Consider the following 19,162-nt stretch of genomic DNA (forward strand, 5'->3'; position numbering starts at 1 on the left):
GCAAATGGAGACTAGGTTACCTCCTGGACACCTAGGAGGGTGGCAACAGTCGGTGACAATACCTGTCTAAGTGGGCAAGGTGAGCCAGGTGGTTGGTATGCACCCAGGAAGCACTATCAATGCAAGCTGTTACCTTTGCAGTGCAAGTCCGAATTGGGTCACAGGGCCCTGGAGGCGCTGCTCGGGCCTGCCCAGACGGCCTTTCACTCCCATTTCTAGTCTTGGTCCATGATCCCTTCATCATCCATTTTCAGCCCCTCCTTCTTGACATTTTCATCCAAAAAAAAGAGTCTTAAGGAAAGAAAAATGAAGAATAGGGCTTCAGGGGGCAGCGTGGCCTGGGTCCCAGGTAGCGAGTTTCAGGAGACGACCCTGTTCACCTCCTGTGCATCCCTGAGCTCTGACAAGTTTGGCATTGCCAAAGACATTGCCACTAGAGGGCACTTTGGGGCAACCGATTTGTTATAGGATCCCTGGCATCAAAAAACAAAAACAAGAAAAAAAGGAAGAAAACCCACAGCATAAAGAAAATAATCTTTAACACCTAGCAACATAGCCTAATGAAAAAAAATAAACAAAGCAACATATAAATAGCACAAACTTACAGTACAGTACAAGGGCATACAAATGATAGTGCATCAATGAAAATGTAAGGTAGGCATCAAAATGTTAGGAAGGAAGGAAGACATGGGAAATTCCTAGCAGAGTATAAAGAATTCACACGACTTCAACAGCTAAGAAGAGATTATGCAATTGGAAATTCCATTCTTTGTTCAGTGAGATAATGGGTAATTTTTAAGTTAATTTTTTTCCTTGAAAGTCTTGTCCTTTTATTTACTTCCATCTCTCAAAGAAACAATGTAATCTTTTACGTAACTGTGAGATCCGCTGCCATCAGTGTGCAACAACAGGGACCAGACCGCAGGCTGGGGGGCTGAGACCACACAAATTTATTTTCTCACAACCCTAGAGGCTAAAATCTGAGATGCAGTTGTCGTTGGGTTGGTTCCTCCTGGGGTCTCTCTCCTTGGCATATAGATAGATGGTCATCTTCTCCCTGCGACCTCACATTCTCTTCTGTCTCTAGGTGCCTGTGTCCTAATCTCTTCTTATTAGGATGCCAGTCATACTGGATTAGGATCTACCCTAACAACCTCATTTTAACTTAATTACCTCTGTAAAAGTCCTCTCCAAAGGTCCTAGGGGTTAGCACTTCAGCACAGGAATTCCAGAGGGGGGGGGGCACAATCCAGCTCTTAACAGTGACCATTATAATAGTACCACTTGGTTATGCACAATATCATGTCATCATTTAAATTATTTGTTTTATAAGTGTTATATCTAAAGCACACTCTGGGACATAAAAAGCAACACGATATCATTTTTTACGCTTTTATCTGTGAGCTATAGGGTCAGATCCTTCTCTCCAGCCTAAGTCTAGTGCTATTAACCACCAAATTTGCTACCTCATTGCTAAACCAATAAAAACTTGTAATTATTCACCAGGCATTTGGAGTGTCTGTTTAAAGAAACTTGATCTTATTCACTGAATTTTTCTCCTTCTCACTTGATTTATGAACTGTTGTTGAAATTATGCCTGCTTTCCAAACGGCTCCACAGCAATCACTGCCTGCCTTTGTGCAAGGGCCAGATCCATCCTCTAGCTTGGCACTCACAGGGGGGTAGAGTGACAGCTTTGTGTTACGTAGAATATGTCTGCAGGTGTTCTAGATACAGCTGCAATAGTATTTTAGGTATTTTAACACCATATATACACACCATGAATATTCATACACACATACACATATATGCTCAATTATTTAATGTATACAACAGATTCTAATTCTGTTTTTCCTTTCCAAACTCATGCTCATGAATTGGAAGTGTTACTTTTTCTTGATCAATCACAATCTGTTACTTTAGATATTATTTTCTCAGCATTTTGGGTGCTAGGGATTGATTACCGTGGTGTTGGCCTCTCATGGTAAAGGACCAAATGTTTTCACATGAGTAGAAATAAAGAAAAAATGACAGATTCCAGGCGTTGTCTGCTATTATCACATTAGCCTCCATTCATCTCTGTCTGCCAAATATCTGAATAGATACATTTTTGAAGACTTACCCGAGACAAGAAGACAGATAGAAAACTGAGGTCTGCACTGCTCCTGATTCACTGAGGGCAGCAGTGCATTCTGGGGCAGCTCGAGGACGGGAACGGGTGGTCCCCGAGCCCCCAGACAGAGCGCCAAGCCCATGAATCGTCCTGCCTCTCACACGGGTAAAGGCACAGGTGAGATAGAAGAGGCATGGTGTCTCTGACCACCAGACACCATAACCTTTCCAAACCCCGTCTTCTCCTTAATTATGGTAGTAATGTGCACGTGTTTTACTCATCATGCTTGCAAGCCAGCAGCAGACGTTCATTAGGTACATCTATTTGCAGGTGTGTGCGTCCTGCAACGGTGGCACTCAAGCCTCTGAGCGGGGAGAGACAGAAATATAGATACATTTCCATTACAAGCAGTACTATGTGAGCATACTAGTTCTGCATCTTGCCTTTTTTCTTTAACATTATATCATTCAGTGAGAGCACAGAAACACTTCCTTTTTTTTAACTGGTTGCCTGTAGCATTGTGTATGGGGTTTGTCCTAAATACACAGGGTGGGCAAAAGTGAGTACATGGAACACATGGTTTACTTTTGTGTTATCATTGTTTGTATTACAACTGTAAACCTACTTTGCCCACCCTTGTACGTTGGATTTATTATAACTTATTTGACTAGTTCCCCAATAGTTCCCTAAAGCAAATCATGCTGTAGTAATCCTTAACCAAAGTTTTGTGTGCACTTATGAAGTTGTTGCATTAAAACTTCTGTGTCATTTAATTTTTTTTTGCCAGTGTAACTGATTTGCTTCTGTCCATTTTTTTAAACCTTTTTCTCTGTTTTATTCCATGTAAGGTTCCATGTGATGTGTGTGTGCAAAACAGCATAGCGGTAGAGTATTCATTTTTGTTTTATTTTGCCAGCATATATTTTCCCCATTGTTATGCAGTTTTAAATCATAATATAACCGTTCCTTCTACAGAAACATCTAAATCTATTTTTAAGGCATTTTTTCTGTCATGTTATTTTTTAAATCTCCTTCTCTTTTTTTGTAAAGATTGTAAAGTACAGTTCACATCCTGTGTACAATTTACCCAGTTAAAGTGCACAGCTCAGTGGCTGTCAGGGTGTTCACAGACCTGTGCAACTGTCCTTTCAGTTTATTCTAGAACATATTTGTTGCCCCCAAAGAGAAACCTCATACTATTTAGCTGTCACCCTCATGCCACCACCCCTCTCATTTAAATTTTTAAGTTTTTTATTGTAACATTTTCATTACAATTTAACCCCATTATACTCTCCTCCCCCCAGCAATCACCACTCTGTTGTCCATGTCCTTGAGTCCTTTTTCCTTTTTGCTGGATGCCTCCACCCCCTCACCTCCCTCCCTGCATCGTGTAAGTTTTTAAAGACATTGTGCCCTTCGAAGCAGCTTGAATGGCTCATTGAATGCCAGTTTCTTGATACCTTTCTGAATTATCAGAATATTTCATTTTTATCAGTCTTTTAGATAAAAATACATCTTGCTCCCGTTACATGTATTTGATCATGAATGGAGCTACCAGAATGTGTTCTCATGTGTCCTGGCCCTCCGTGTCTCCTCTCTGGGCACTGCACTGCAGACCTATGGAAAATGCGAGCATTCACCCTGCTGCCATTGCTTTGTTTTGATCCCATCTACCAGTGCATGATACCCAGGGCAATGGTCACTATGAAGTTAGTTCATTCGAATTACAAAAACAGAAGCGTCCTCTGAAAAGGCCCTGTACACCCAGAAACCTTCCCCGGAGCTCATTACCCTGGGCTCCCCCGTCATTACCTGGTGCTGCCCCGTCTGCTGGCCGAACGGCAGCGACTCTCCACCTTCCCCCAGTAGGCTGCAATTACTGCTCCTCTGTCTGCCTCGATTTGACTCTGTCTCTGTCTATCAATCACTATTTTTAATCGACTTTGTTCTATTATATTACAGTCCAGCCACACCAGGATAAGCTGGTACACATATAAGGGTGGGACCCAAAAAACAGAATTTATTTATAAAAATTTGTATATTTATTCTTACATGTTTAAACTTCAGTCACCTTCAAAGTACTCTCCATTTGATACAATATCCCATTGAGATGTTTTTCCCACTGCTCAAAACAGTTTTTGAACTTGATTTTGATGCCTTTTAGTGCTTCTGCCGTTTTTTGTTTCACCTCTTCCACATTGGCAAAATGTTTCCATTTAAGGACTATTTTCATCCAGGGAAATAAAAAAAAGTCATTTGTGGAGACAGAGGGTGAATATGGAAGGTGGGTCATGCTGTATTTCAAATATATGTACACACACACACACACACACACACATCTATGGATCCTGGTAGCACTTTTCCCTTGCTAAAGTCCCTGCTGAACTCTCTAGGAACTTGCCCTAGTTGGATAGTCTTTGAGAAAAGCTAGAGCTGCAAGCATTCCATACCTCTGCCACCAGGCCTGAGCCACTTTGGCCATTAGTTACTGTTGGGTTCTTTTTGTAGGGACTGCAGCCCCCCTCCAGTGGTCAGAGGTAGGGGAGGATGCCGACCTCCCCCACCACGACCTCACAACCAGGTACCAGAGAGACTTAGCCTGACTCTGCCAGTCATGTTTGTATTTATTAGCAAGCCAGCAAAATGCTGTTATGCTACCTGTGGTGGGAAGCCCAGTACAGTCCAGCAATCTGTCCCTCACCTAAAAGATGTGACAATAATGTCTACATTCAGCAGTATACCTAACACATTTGATAACCAAGCCAGACCATTTGTAACACTCTCTCTTCTATACCACAAAATCATTTTCAGTACAATCTTGTAAAAATGATGGTTATTTAAGTATGATTTTCCAGACATAAACAATTAAAAAGAAGACATTTCCATTTTAAAGATTATTCAAATTTACTAATATTCAAATGAAAAGAACACACACAGCATCACTCCTTTGACATTTCTGCTGAACATGCATGACCTGAATCTAATAATGAGGAAACATCAGGCACAAGAAATTGAGAGATATTTTATAAAACAGGGGTCCCCAACCTCCAGGCCACAGAACAGTACCAGTCTGGGCTGTACAGCAGGAGGTGAGCTTGAATGTAATGCACTTGAATTGCCCTGCAACTGTCGCATCCACCCCATCCGTGGAAAAATTGTCTTCCATGAAACTGGCCCCCGGTGCCCAAAAGATTGGGCACAGCTGCTATAAAATAATAGCCTGTCATTTTTAAAAATGTCTAGAACCTGAAATTCAAGGAAAAGCTGAGGAATGGTACTTGATAAAAGGAGAATAAGGAGACAGGACAGCTAAATGCAACTCATGATTCAGAACTGGGTCTTTTTTCTTCAAAGGACACTATTGGGACAATTGGTGAGACTTAACCAGGTCTGAGCATTGGGTGGCGCTGTTGGGTCGAGGCTGATTCCCTGACAATGACTGTATTGTAATTAATGTAGGAAAATGTCCTTGATGGTAGGGAATATACACTAAAGGATTTGGGGTTGATGGGACAACAGGTCAGCATCTTACTCTCAAATGGTTCAGGGGTAAAAACTCATTTGTACCATTATGTCCTTGTACCATACTTCTAACTTTTCTCTGTAGTGCTTTTAAGTACAAAAATTATTGCTAAAAACCTCAATAGAAATTGTAGCAATTGTTTAGAACTTAGGCCAACAAGCAACTATTTTAAGAAGTATTTTCCACTAACATTCTTTAGAGTTGTTGGCATAGGGGGCAATAAAAAGCAAAGGGCTTTTCAAGTCGCTGTGGTTATGGCTTTGAAATTCTCAGCAGGCAATGCCTCTTCTTACTGGCTACTCCTCAGTGGAGGTAGTACCAGCCATCCAGCCCCTTGATTCACCCCAATTACAGTGGCAGATCCTGCTAACAACTTTGCCAGACTGTGTTACCAGAATCCCTCACGCAAGGCTGGGACATGGAACATTGGGGCATTGACCAAAAAGGCCCTGGGGGCAGTGTTAGGCTGTTACACTGTCCACACAGGGCAAAGTGTCTGTCCATCCACCTCACAACTCATTTCACCAGGGGAAAAATACTTTGAAACAACCCTCATGCTAATTAACCAACTCTTTTAGAGCCAAATGTGTCAAAGAAGCCTTTGACTTAGCTCTTCATTGGGGCAGGACTACTTTTTTTTTGCACATTTGAATATTCTTTTTAAATTTAATTTTAATTTTTTAAATTGTTGTTTTATTACATTTGTCCCCATTTTCCCCCCTTTACTCTCCCCTACCCTACCCAACCCCACCTCCCACATTCAGTGCCCCCCATTGTCTTTGTCCACGGGTCCTTTGTGCATGTTCCTTGACGACCCTTCCCCCTCTTTCCTCCATTATCCTCTCCCCACTCTCTGGTCACTGTCAGTTTATTTTTTATTTCCATGTCTCTGGTTCTATCTTGCTTGCTTGTTTGTTTTATTGATCAGGTTCCACTTACAGGTGAGATCATATGGCATTTGTCTTTCAATGGCTGCCTTATTTCACTTACAGTAATATTCTCTAGTTCCATCCATGCTGCTGCAAAAGGTAGGAGGAGTTCCTTCTTTCTTTCTGCTACGTAGTATTCTGATGTGTAAATATACCATACTTTTTGATCCACTCATTTGCTGATGGGCACTTAGGCTATTTCCAGCACTTGGCTATTGTAAGTAACACTGCTATGAACATTGGGGTGCACAGGTTCTTTTAAATTGGTGTTTCAGGATTCTTAGGTTATAATCCCAGCAGTGGAATTGCCGGAACAAAAGGCAGTTTCATCTTTAGTTTCTTGAGGAAATTCCATACTGTTTTCCACAGTGGCTGCACCAGTCTGCATTCCCACCAACAGTGCACTAGGGTTCTCTTTTCTCCACAACCTCACCAGCACTTGTTGTTTATTGATTTGTTTATGATGGCCATTTTGTCTGGTGTGAAGTGGTATCTCACTGTGGTTTTAATTTGCATCTCTCTGATGGCTAGTGATGCTGAGCATCTTTTCATATATCTCTGAGCCCTCTGTATGTCTTCCTTGGAAAAGTGCCTGTTCAGGTCCTTTGCCCATTTTTAAATTGGATTGTTTGTCTTCCTGGTGTGGAGTAGTGTGAATTCTTTGTATATTTTGGAGATCAAACCCTTGTCTGAGGTATCATTTGCAACTATATTTGCCCATATGGTTGGTTCCCTTTTCACTTTGTTGATGTTTTCTTTAGCTGTGCAGAAGCTTTTTAATTTGATGCAGTCCCGTTTGTTTCAATGTGTGGGATATATGAAATTTTCCTTCCTATGTTCTCCTCTAGGGCTTGTATGGTGTCATGACTTATATTTAAGTCTTTTATCAATCTTGAGTTTATTTTCATATATGGTGTAAGTTGGTTGGGTTTCATTTTTTTTTTTTTGCGGGTACATGTCCAGATCTTTCAACACCATCTGTTGAAGAGGCTATTTTCACTCCATTTTATGCTCCTGCCCCTGCTGTCAAATATTAATTGACCATAGAGTCATGGGTTTATTTCTGGACTCTCTAATCTGTTCCATTGATCTATGTGTCTGTTCTTATGCCAGTACCAGGCTGTTTTGATTACAGTAGACTTATAATATAGTTTGACACCAGGTATTATGATATTATGATTCCTCCTACTTTGTCCTTCTTTCTCAAAATTGCTGAGGCTATTCAGGGTCATTCATGGTTCCATATAAAATTTTGAAATGTTTGTTCTATACCTGTGAAATATGTCATTGGTATTTTAGTAGGGATTTCACTGAATCTATAAATTGTTTTGGGTAGTATAGACAGTATAATAATGTTAATTCTTCCAATCCATGAACATGGTATATGCTTCCATTTGTTTGTGTCTTCCTTGATTTCTTTCTTCAGTGTTGTGTTGTTTCCTGAGTACAGGTGTTTTTTACCTCCTTTGTTAGGTTTATTCCTGGGTACTTTATTTTTCCTGTTTCTATAGCAAATGGAATTTTTTTCCTGATTTGTTTCTGATATTTTGATGTTGGTGTACAAAAATGCTTTCAGTTTCTGAGTATTGACTTTGTATCCTGCTGTTTTGCCAAACTCACTTATTAGATCAAAGAGCTTTTTGGTGGAGTCTATAGAGTTTTCTATGTATACTATTATGTTATCTACAGATAATAACAGTTTTACTTCCTCCTTTCCAGTTTGGTTACCTTTTAATTCTTTGTCTTGTCTGATCGCCGTGTCTAGAACTTCCAATACTATGTTGAATAGAAGTGGTAAAAGTGGACACTCTTGTCTTGTTCCTGATCTTAGTGGGAAAGCTCTTATTTTTTGCCCATTGAGTGTGATATTGACTGTAGCTCTCTCAGATATGGCCTTCATTGTGTTGAGGAATGCTCCCTCTACTCCCACTTTGCTGAGTGTTTTTATCATTAATGGGTGTTGTACCTTATCAAATCCTTTTTCCACATCTATTGATATGATCATGATTTTTGTCTTTCCTTTTGTTTATGTGATGTATTAGATTTATTTATTTGCAAATATTGTATCACCATTGCATCCCTGGGATGAATCCCACTTGGTCATGGTGTACGATCTTTTTAATGTATTTCTGGGTGCAATTTGCCAATATTTGGTTGAGGATTTTGGGATCTGTGTTCATCAGGGATATTGGCCTGTAATTTTCTTTCTTTGCTGTGTCTTTATCTGTTTTGGGGATTAGGATGATACTGGCCTCATAAAAAGAGTTTGGGAGTCTTCCCTCTTCTTGGATTTTTTGGAATAGTCTGTGAAGAATAGGGTTTAGCTCTTCCTTAAATGCTTTGTAAAATTCTCCTGTGAAACCATCTGGTCCAGGGCTTTTGTGTCCCTGGAGTTTTTTGATCATTGCTTCGATTTCACCAGCTGCTTTAGTCTGTGCAGGCTTTCTGCTTCTTCTTGATTCAGTTTTGGAAAATTTTATGTTTCTAGAAATTTGTTCATTTCACCCAGGTTTTCAAATTTCTTCACATATAGTTCTTTGTAGTAATTTCTTACAATCCTTTGTATTTCTGTGGTATCATATGTAATTTCTCCTCTTTCATTTCTGATTTTATTTATTTGGGTCTGCTCTCTTTTTTACTTGATGAGTCTAGTTAAAGGCTTGTCAATTTTGTCTTTTCAAAGAACCAGCTCCTGGATGTATTGCTCCTTTAGATTATTTTCTTAGTCTCTATGTCATTTAATTCTGCTCTGATCGTGATTATTTCCTTTATTCTACTCACTCTGGGCTTTGTTGTTGTTCCTCCAGTTCTTGTAGATGTTGGGTTAGGTTGTTTGTTTGAAATGTTTCTATATTTTTAGTAGGCCTGTATTGCTATTAACTTCCCTCTCAGGGCTGCCTTTGCTGTGTCCCATAGGTTTTGGATTGTTGTGAGTTCATTTTCATTTGTTCCCAGAAACTTTTTTATTTCTTCCTTGATCTCATTCTTAACCCATTCATTGTTTAATAGCATGCTATTCAGTGTCCATGAGTTGAAATGCTTTTGAGTTTTTTCCTTGAGGTTGGTTTCTAGTTTCAAGCCCTTGTAGTCTGAGAATATGCTTGATATGATTTCAATTTTCTTGAATTTTCTGGGGCTTGTTTTGTGTCCTATCATGTGGTCTATCTTTGAAAATGTTCCATGTGTATTTGAAAAGAGTGTGTAATTTGCTTGTTTGAGGTGAAAGCTTCTCTATATATGAGTTAAGTCCATTTCATCTAGGGCATTGTTCAATGCCACAATATCTTTGTTGATATTTTGTTTGGAAGATCTATCCATTGTTGACAGTGAAGTGTTAAAATCCCCTACTATAAGTGTGTTGCTGTCTTTCTTGAAGTCTTCCAAGATTTTCCTTATATATTTGAGTGCTCCTATATAGGGTACATATTTGTTTACAATGTTTATGTCTTCTTGATGGATTCTTCACTTGAGTATTATGAAGTCTATTTCTGGGTCTTTTTTTATGGCCTTTGTTTTGAAACCTATTTTAGGGTGGGACTTCTGATCAGGGTGTTTCAAAGGCTGTTCAACTACCTTGGATGTATATTTCTAATCATAACCAAGCACCCCTAGGGTGTGGATTATCATGAACCAGACCATGTACCCACTCACTCTGTTTTAAAGTCAGTGACAAGGTCTCCCAGTGTGTGCACAGAGCAGAGAGCGTGGCAGCACTCATCCTTGTGGACCATACATGATGTGTGCTTGCACCTGACATCTGTGCCATGCACATGTGTAATCAGCATCACTCGACCCAAACATAGTTCATTGTCAACATGCTTTTCTCCTTCATGGAAGCCCTTTTCAGTTGAGAAAGAGCTCTTTCAGACAAAATCAGTCCGCTCTTGCCCACCACCTACGGGAGGGAGGCACAGATAGGGAGGTGGATCACTGAGCTGCTGTCATTGGCTTATCCCCTTCTGGTGACCTGAGAAACAAACCAGGACAGGGACAGGGTGGCATACCCATGCAAGGGGATATTGCAAGGTTACTGTGCAGCCTCAGGCCCCTGACAGGAAACCCATATTATCTCTGCTACTGTCCATCTAGTACAGCCTCCAACCTGGTGCCTCCCATGTCTCATCTCAGCTCCCAGACGTGCACAGGTCCCAAGCCCTGACTGGTAGAGAAGTCACGAAGGATCTTCTGAAAAGTGTGCATCCTGGGCTGCTGCCCCAGGGGCTCTGACCCACCCAGGGTGAGCCGGAAGGGTGCCTGGTGAACAAATGCCCAATATTATTGATGCTTGTAGTCCCTGGGCTCCTCACAGGAGCCCTGCTCTTGTGGCAGGGCCATGGAGCTGGAGGTCAGAAAGCTCAAATTTGCCTTCACAGCTCTTTGTGCACCAGGTGGCCTTGGGCTGCCCCTCGGTGTTCATAGCAGTAGAAGGGAAGACCCTTCACAAACTGTGAGGCTCCTTTAATGCAAGAGGGTCTTGTCCCTATTATGACGTTAGAACCGATGCCCTTCCTGTGGGTGTTCAAGCCTTTTGGTGCCTCCTGCCTAGTTTTTACAAAGATGCTGTTCTATCCCCAGCCTTCAACACAGCCAGGTGTGAGAAACTACAGAAGGAGAAGGAGGATCTGGAGAGGAGGTTTGAAGACGAGGTGAGGAAGTTGGGCTGGCAGCAGCAGGCCGAGCTCCAGGACCTGCAGGGCCGGCTGCAGCTGCAGTTCCAGGTGGAGGTGACTCGGCTTCAGGAGGAGCACAGCACCCAGCTGCTGCGGATCCAGCGTCAGCATCAGGAGCAGGTCAGTGTGGGCTCTGCGCTGTGCCTCTGCTGTTAGGGTGTGTGGGGGAAGGTGACGGGGAGCAGCGCTACTTGAGCCAGAAGACCTGTTTCTAGGTGAACTTCTTGTAAAGTCCCTCTCAGACCTCATTTCTTTCTTCTGTTGCCTCCTTTCCTCCCCTCCAGCCCCTCTGACTTCCCTCTCCTTGTCCTCCAGGCATGCTCCCACCCCCTGCCTGGAATGCTTTCCCTCTAGACACTTCATGGCTCCCTCTCTCCCTCCCTTCCAGACTTTTCTCAAAAGTCTCTTTCTCAGTGAGACTTTTCCTCATCTCAAATTACAGCTCCTCTCCCTACTACATACACACTTTCATGTACCCCTTCCTACAATGGTTTTTCCTCAACATTTACCACTATCCAACGTATTAAAATTTTTATTTTTGTATCCTATTTATCACTGCATATTTCATGAGGGGGTGATGATAAGGCAAACATATGTTTAGTACTTGAGCGCCAGGCACTGCTATTAACCCTGTACATGTACTAACTCATTTAATCCTCACAATCACCCTGCAAGGTGTGTATCGTTATTATCCCCAATTACATGAGACAAGACTGAAACTGGAAGGTTAAGTAACTTGTGAGAATCCCCAGAGCTGCTCATGGGAAAGCCAGGGTTGGACACAATCTGCTGCAGAGCCGTGCTCTCAAGCATGGAGTTGGAGTTGTCTCCAGGCTTACAGCTAGAATTTTGGTACCTGAGTGTGGCTGCCGAGAGTAGTCCCTCAGTCTGTACTTGCTGAATGAAAGCATAAATGGCACTAGCCCAGTAGTCTTACTAGAGAGAGCATTCACCTGGAAGAAGTTGAGAATAATCACCAGGGAGACTGTCAGGTGACAACAGGTAAGAGCCAGAGGTGACTGCTTTCATGAAAACTAGTTCTTTTCTTTTCTCCTTTTTCCAAGTCCCCAAGGTCTGTTGTTCTAGTACACAACTTCTAAGCACTGTATTGTTTCTCGTGGTCTGCTTATGATATTCCTAAGGGAAGCTGGCCTTTGCAAAGAGCCCTCTAAATCTCCCACTAGTGCTGGGTGGCCCTTCACAATCATGAACATTTGGGCTGCCCTCCGTGGAATGCTTCCAAATAGATGCCCTGGATGGTGATGGTCCCCAGAGTCTTGTGAATCTGAGGGGGACACAAGGAGAATTTCAGAGTGATAATAAGAACTGTTATAGTAATGAAAAATCTCTTACCTGATTCATTTTATTTTATTCAGCATCTTCTTTTCTAGAAGCCTGTGGAAACCAGATATACTTGCCTGCTTGAGGTTGTTTATACTTAGAGACCAGGAAACAGATGAAGTTACAGCTAAAGTTACCACTGGTGCTAATGTCAGAAACTGAACCTGCAGCATCTTGCCTCCTCAGCTCAAGGAGGAGCAGGAGAACGAACTTTGAGTGAAGGCTCCCATGCGGGTACCATGTATGGAAACCATGGAGCTGAGGCCACTGCTGGGCAGAGCCTTCCGCCAGTGGGGTGCAGCTGGGACAGGATGCCCCCTCAGCATTGTCAGTACAGAAGAAGCACGGCTGGGAGATGAGCTCTCACCCGCCTTTAGGCTGGGACACAGCAGCACTGAAGGAAAGAAAGCCGTGATGTTGAGAATGAGTTACAGAAGCTACTTCTGCATACTTAAAAAAGGGTTGTGTCTTATGAGGGTTCTGAGTTCTGTTCTTCTTGGTCCTTTGTAACGTCTAAAGTGATTCATCTATTTATCCATTCACCTATGCCAAGAACATTTCGGGAAGGTTCACTGTACAGAAGGTACCGTGTCAGGTCCCTGTGAGACGTACCAAGATTTATAAACCTTGGGCTTGCTTGGTCCATGCCTCAGGTGACAGCCAGGGGAGGTTCTGAGAAAGTGCTCAAGAAACTATGATACTGGGTGAGATGCACAGATACGTGTCTAGGGATTGAGAGTTTACATCTAGCTGTGAGAGTAGGGGACACTTTGTGTTAGAAATAACATCTGAGTGTTTTGGGTCTGAGTAAACCTTGCTGATAGATAGATACCCACTGGTCTGGTGGGGGGTGATTTAAGTCTGTGGATTATTCAGGCCCCTGATTTTGCTCCTGCTGCTGAATATTGACTGATGGCTTGAGGCAGAGGGCATATGGCGATGAGGGAGAAAAGGCAGGTATAGCAGCTGCAGTTTAATTTCCAGTAGAATCAGTGCTCATATGCTTCGTGCAGGAGGAGGCTCAAGTGCAGGGCTGTGACGGAGACTGGTAAGGCCTGCGGACTCTCCACACTTGAGTTGCCCTAATAGGGACAATTGCACATGGCAATGCTGACTTTATGGATAGTGACATCTCTGTCAGAAGTTATGCTCTGTGAGCTTAAAAGTCAACCTAACCAGCTGGCCTAACCAGAAAGCCTCCCCTCACCTCACACCGGCCCCACACTCACCGGCAGTGCAGGCTTTCCTCAGGTTGGAAGCTCCTGCACTGCGGGCGGCCTGACTGTGGTACAGGGTCTCCCACGTGACAAATCCAGCCATTTGTTCACCTAGGGGGGCAAAGACTGTCTCCCTCTGCCCACACATGGAAATCACTTGGGGAACTTGTGGCAAAACATCCCTCCTCATTCTCACCCCACACTGATTGGATCGGAATCGCTAGCAGGGCCAAGCATGGGGCCTGGAACTGCAGTGTCCCAACTTGCAGAGCCTTGCTCTTCAGTCCTGGGGGATGAGCAGGAGGCGTGGCCTGGCCCTCTGGCCTTTTTAAGTGCCTTTAAAGATAGGGTCTGACTTTTATTTCAAGAGTATAACTATAAAATGTTTAATCGGAATCGGCACTCACGCCATAGCTAACTGCATTCATAGAAGCCAAACTGCCAGAGCTTCCCTATTTCAAGGCACATGAAACAGATTCTCACCAGCAACGCACAGGCTTTCCCCTTTTTGCCCAAACACAGTGCCTTCCAGTTCTCCCCTCTGGGCTGCCTTTGGCTGTTCCCCGAAGATATTCAGCCACAGAGCCTGACATTCAGTGATCAGACTTGTGACCTTAGACACCATTCCTCCAAGACCCTTTGGCCTTGTCTTCGTAGCCCTGAAGTCACTGTGGACCCGGCTCAGTAAAGTCTGAGCAGAGGTGCCTTCCCCTACAGGGGCAGCACTGCTTCTCCTTGGGCACTTGCATTTGCTTTGTCTCATATTCAGAGCATCTTTCTCCCCTTCCTGAAGGAAATCACCCTTTCAGACTAAGAGGCAGGCTCCGCATCCCCCCCTTCATCAGAAAGTACAGAGGTCACTGTTCATCACCTCACATTACAGCTCCTCAGTCCTCGTGCGCGACTGGCATGCAGCCACTGCTACAGAAATTACACTCTCTAATCAAACAGAACAAGTCCTGGGCACCCTCAGTCTCCCAGCACTGGAGCCCCACCCAGCACAGCCCACAGTCTCATTGCCCCGGGAGGAGGCACTGTGGGAAGGTGGGGGCCCAGGTGAACACCTGCCCGCTCTGTGTGGCAGGCTGTGGAGGGGGCAGAAGGTACAGACTGGAAAGTGACGGAGTGGGGTTGAGTACTCTGGGACACCTGGCTGCCCACTCTGGGCACACAGATACCCCAGCCATTCGTTGTGAGCAAGCATGGAGGGGAGGGAAAGGGCAGTCAGTGAGAGAGCCCTGCAGAGAGTAAACACGGGCAGCTCCATCTATCCCACCAGACAGGATATGTGTCTGGGAGGGGGGTAAGTGGGCATTTAAGCTGCTTTGGGTTGAATGAGTAAAGCTGAGAGGATATAAAGCACATGCATCTTCATTCTAAATGTAAGTCATCTCTCAGTGAATTGGCAAAGCCTCAGATAATTGCATTTTGCAGATGGCCAAGTGAAGGAAACCCACAGCTGTATCTGACCCATCTGAGAGGGTGGCTTTCCGACCTTTTGCTCTGCTGTTGCTGAGGCCAACTGAACCAAAAGGCCCTGTGGGAATGGAGCCTGCTGCGAGAACAGCTGCTTCTCCTCAGATGGGGGCTGTTGGGCTCCTCCATGGCATGGCCCACACCTCTGTCTTCCTGAGGGAGGAGGAGGGAGGCTGGTCCAGAGTGGTGGAAAGGGCCCCAAGAGAAGGATGCTTCACCCAGCCTAAGTTTGCCCTGGCCTGACAATGAATCAAATGATCTGGTTGGTGTTTCCCTTCAGTCAGCTTGTTTGAATCCCCTCAGATGCCTGCAGAAGTTCAGGGTCTTCTGGGGCTGAGAGTGCTCCCTGGCTGCTTCAGAGTGTGAGGCTGTGCTCTGGAAAGGAGCCAAGGGAGGGGTAGTCCTGGAGATCGATACTATGTGTGACAAGAACGAGGATGGCCAATAGTAGACAGCCACTTTCCAATAGCAGGAACAGTCTTTAAAAACCACAAAGCTGTATGGAAACTCTACTAACTGAAGAGTAAGGATTCTTGGACCCAAATCATGGCTCTTCGGCTGACATTGGTTTCCTCTTATTGCATATGGCCTTTCAGAGTTAGGTGATCAGTGTGTCACTCATAAGAGCACCTCTGAGGGGCTGTCACAGATAATAATATCCTTCCATCATGCTTAATACATTGGGCATGATATTGTGTCACCACTAAATCAAAGACCTGCCTCCCGACAAACCAGAAAGCTGCATGTTCAAGCTTCAGACGTGATGTAGTGCTGCCAGCCAGGGCGTCTTCACCACCAGAGACACGTGAGACTCTCCTGGAACATGGCAATTTGTGTGAGAGCCTAATACATGAGAATCGCACCAAGGATCGATCAAAGACTTTTCTTTAGACGGGACTGGGTAACCAGCATCCACGTACCATGTGGACACCCGCATCTACCACTGACATCAGTAATGAAGCAGAAAGAAAACACGGTTTCATTTTTTTAAAACCAGTGATTTATTTTTTAAGAGGCTGAAATGCTTCAGACAAAGATTCTACAAAAACCTCATATAAACAGGAATTGGACAGTTACATACTGTGGTAATCACCCTTCTGCTGAATGGAGGCACAGTTCGGAGCCTTAAGTAAAACATTGTGTAATCCAGAATGGCCAGTAAATAAAAGTGAATCACTGCATTTTAAATTTGTGATGCCGCTTTCCTAACACTGTGGAGTTCATTGTTGGTGTCGCCAGTGATATTTCTGTCTTCATGCATGAAGTTCTCATTTATCTTAGAAGAGAAAAGCTAGGCAAAATTTTTGTGCAATTATAGTATCCAGAATGAAAATCTACCCCATTTTAAAATAAAAATACTCCATGCACCCACTCCACAAGTGGGCTTCCTTTCCTTCAGAGAGCCCTTCCTCTTCAGATGAAAGGTCAGCCTGTGAATTATCCCCCGAGAAACAAAAGACCCCTAAGCAGCAGCTGAATATTACCACCTGGAAGCAATGTGTTTTAACCGGCACACCAAGCAGCTTAGTGACCTGGGCACATTTCCTGCTACTGTGCAAATGCCAGGTTTTGAAACATGAGTAAGCCTACCTGCATTTTGAAATAAACACAATAAAAATTAACCAGAATATTGCAAGTAGGAGGGAAAAGTATTGTTTTGCAACACTTTGGTTTTGTGTGAGTGCTGCATTACAATGTACAAGAGCAGTTTCTGCAATGGTCACTGACAAAGAATTTGGAAAACACTGTTCTGGTTTGCTAGTGCAGGCAGAGGTCTTTGTATGCAATTATTCCTTTAAGTCATACATTTGAAGTTAAAGCAATAGCCACAACAATGAAATAGCAAAAAGAGTACACCTCAGGGGCCTGGGGCGGAGACCAGGAAGGATGAAAATAAAAAATCCTGGGCTGGCTGTGCTACTTGTAATTAAACTACTAGAAATGACCTACAGCTGGACACACAGAAGCCCCAGCTGGGACCAGGTCCACATTGCTGGGCGGGAAGCCCACGTTGCAAGCAGATGGCTAGGAAGCAGGTGGAGTGAGCACACAGGTCTGCTGCTGCCTTGACTTTGGTGAGAGGCTCCTAAGGCACCAGGTGTGGCCTTGCTGGGAAGACAGGACGGGTGTGTTTGAGGGGGCTTTGACATTGGAGTCAGACAGACCTGGCCAACTGCTGGCTCTGCCCCTTACTAGGCCTTGGGCGGAATGTCTCAAACCTCTCTAAGCCTCAGTTTCCTGTAAGATGGGCATAAATATTTATTTTAGAGTGTCACTGTGAGGGTTAAATGGAGTAGCTGACAGCAGGCAGCTTAACTGCTCCTTCCCATTTATCTTGTGCACTGTGCTTCCACCTGCCATGGGGAAACAGACAGACCATCTAGAAGGGAGGTCCTTCTTCTTTTCCTCATCACCCCACAGAGTGATTGGTATGAGGGGAAGGAATGGGAGTGGGGAGCGGATGGTCCCAAGTCAGGCCCAGGATGGCAAAGAGGGGGCTCAGGTGACCACCCCACATTGTGATAATCTGACGCCAGGGGCTGCCACATCACCACTGACTCCTGGCCCCCTTGGCTTGGCACACGGATGAGGGCAGCTATCATCTCTAGAATGACTTGTCCTTGACATTTTGGACCACTGACCTTTCTACTGGTTGAATTCCATCTCAGTTCTCCAAGCAGTGAGGATACCGCTGCCACTCATCCCAGCTCTGCATAGCAGTAACTGTGGCTCTTCCGCAGGTAGAAGATATCACCGCCAGCCATGAGGCTGCCCTCCTGGAGATGGAAAATAACCACACAGTGGCCATCGCAATCCTGCAGGATGACCACGACCACAAAGTCCAAGGTAGCTACCATCCTAGATGTGTGCAGCCAGCAGGGGTGGGCCGCACGAACCCAACGTTCCCGCTGCAGACGCTAGGAGCCCTTCCTGCTCTCTGTTCCACTTTCCTTTCTTCCTTCCTGTCCTTCCTGGAGTGTCCTCTGCGTTGCTTGCTGTGGATGGGAAGGATGGAAAGCCAGGATCCCGGTGGCACTTCTTTCCTCTGAGGCAGTTACTCTTAGCCTCGCCTGGATGTCAGAACCCGTGGCGCTGTAACAGGAGGCTGCGCCGGCCTCGGGCCCACTCCAGGGCTCCCATGCAACTTCGCGTCAAGATTTTATAAAGCTCCGGAGGGGAGTCTGATGGGTAGCCATGCTTGAGAACCGCTATTCTAAAGTGGGCATGGAAGCTGGGCTTTGTCTCGGCCTTATGAAATTAAATGTCAGTGCTCGGCGGGTACAGCCTTTCCCCTTCCCACACTCGGGGTGCTGCCCAGACCGCAGCAGCACCGCACTGGATCCAGGTGCACACCTTGAGCTCACAGGCCACATTCACCAAGGGCTGAAGTGGTCTCTGGATCTTTCTTTTTATATTTTTGGCGACTTTAAATTATCCTTGGGTACTTAGGGTTCTATGCTAGTTACAGCAACAAGAGCAACATTTACTAAATACTACTAAGATTTTGGTTTTGTGAAGGAAGTTTTTACAGTTTTAACATGCATTTATACTACATACACAACTTATTTTTCAGTTTTTTCTCTCCTCACTTTTCCCCCAGCCAGAAATTTAACAATGGGTTAATAAAGTTAAAATTAATAAATTTAAAGATTTTAAGAATTAACATCAGTGTTTTATTATTTTTAAATGGTCTCTGTGGACACGGAGCGCACTGTGCAGTAGTCAGTCCTCTGACGGAGCCTCCCTGAAGCCTCAGCCCCGCTCCCTGGGAGCATTAGCGCGGGAAAACGTCCCGCTGGCACATCTCCCACGAGGGTTCGAGTTCCCTGGTGCAGGTGTTTTCACATCTTTGCTGCGAGCATTCTTGACATACACATTTTCACACATAATTA

At 44.3% G+C, this 19,162-nt stretch overlaps 1 protein-coding gene across 5 annotated transcripts in view; it reads left to right on the top strand.

The window, feature by feature from the left end:
* Window positions 1-19,162, top strand: part of MTUS2 (microtubule associated scaffold protein 2) — a 590,055-nt gene that overhangs the window by 552,624 nt on the left and 18,269 nt on the right. For 4 of the 5 annotated variants that reach the window (XM_045844783.1, XM_045844782.1, XM_045844787.1 and 1 more), the window contains 2 exons: window positions 11,141-11,355; window positions 18,011-18,116. In XM_045844783.1, coding sequence (XP_045700739.1) covers window positions 11,141-11,355; window positions 18,011-18,116 — 321 coding nt within the window. Of the gene's footprint in view, window positions 1-11,140; window positions 11,356-12,611; window positions 16,482-18,010; window positions 18,117-19,162 lie in introns of those variants that run through there. The other variant, XM_045844784.1, reaches the window with a different exon arrangement.

This window comes from Phyllostomus hastatus, unplaced genomic scaffold (assembly GCF_019186645.2).
Source record: "Phyllostomus hastatus isolate PE091 unplaced genomic scaffold, TTU_PhHast_1.1 phas_contig_41, whole genome shotgun sequence".
Classification (NCBI taxonomy): Eukaryota; Metazoa; Chordata; class Mammalia; order Chiroptera; family Phyllostomidae; genus Phyllostomus; species Phyllostomus hastatus.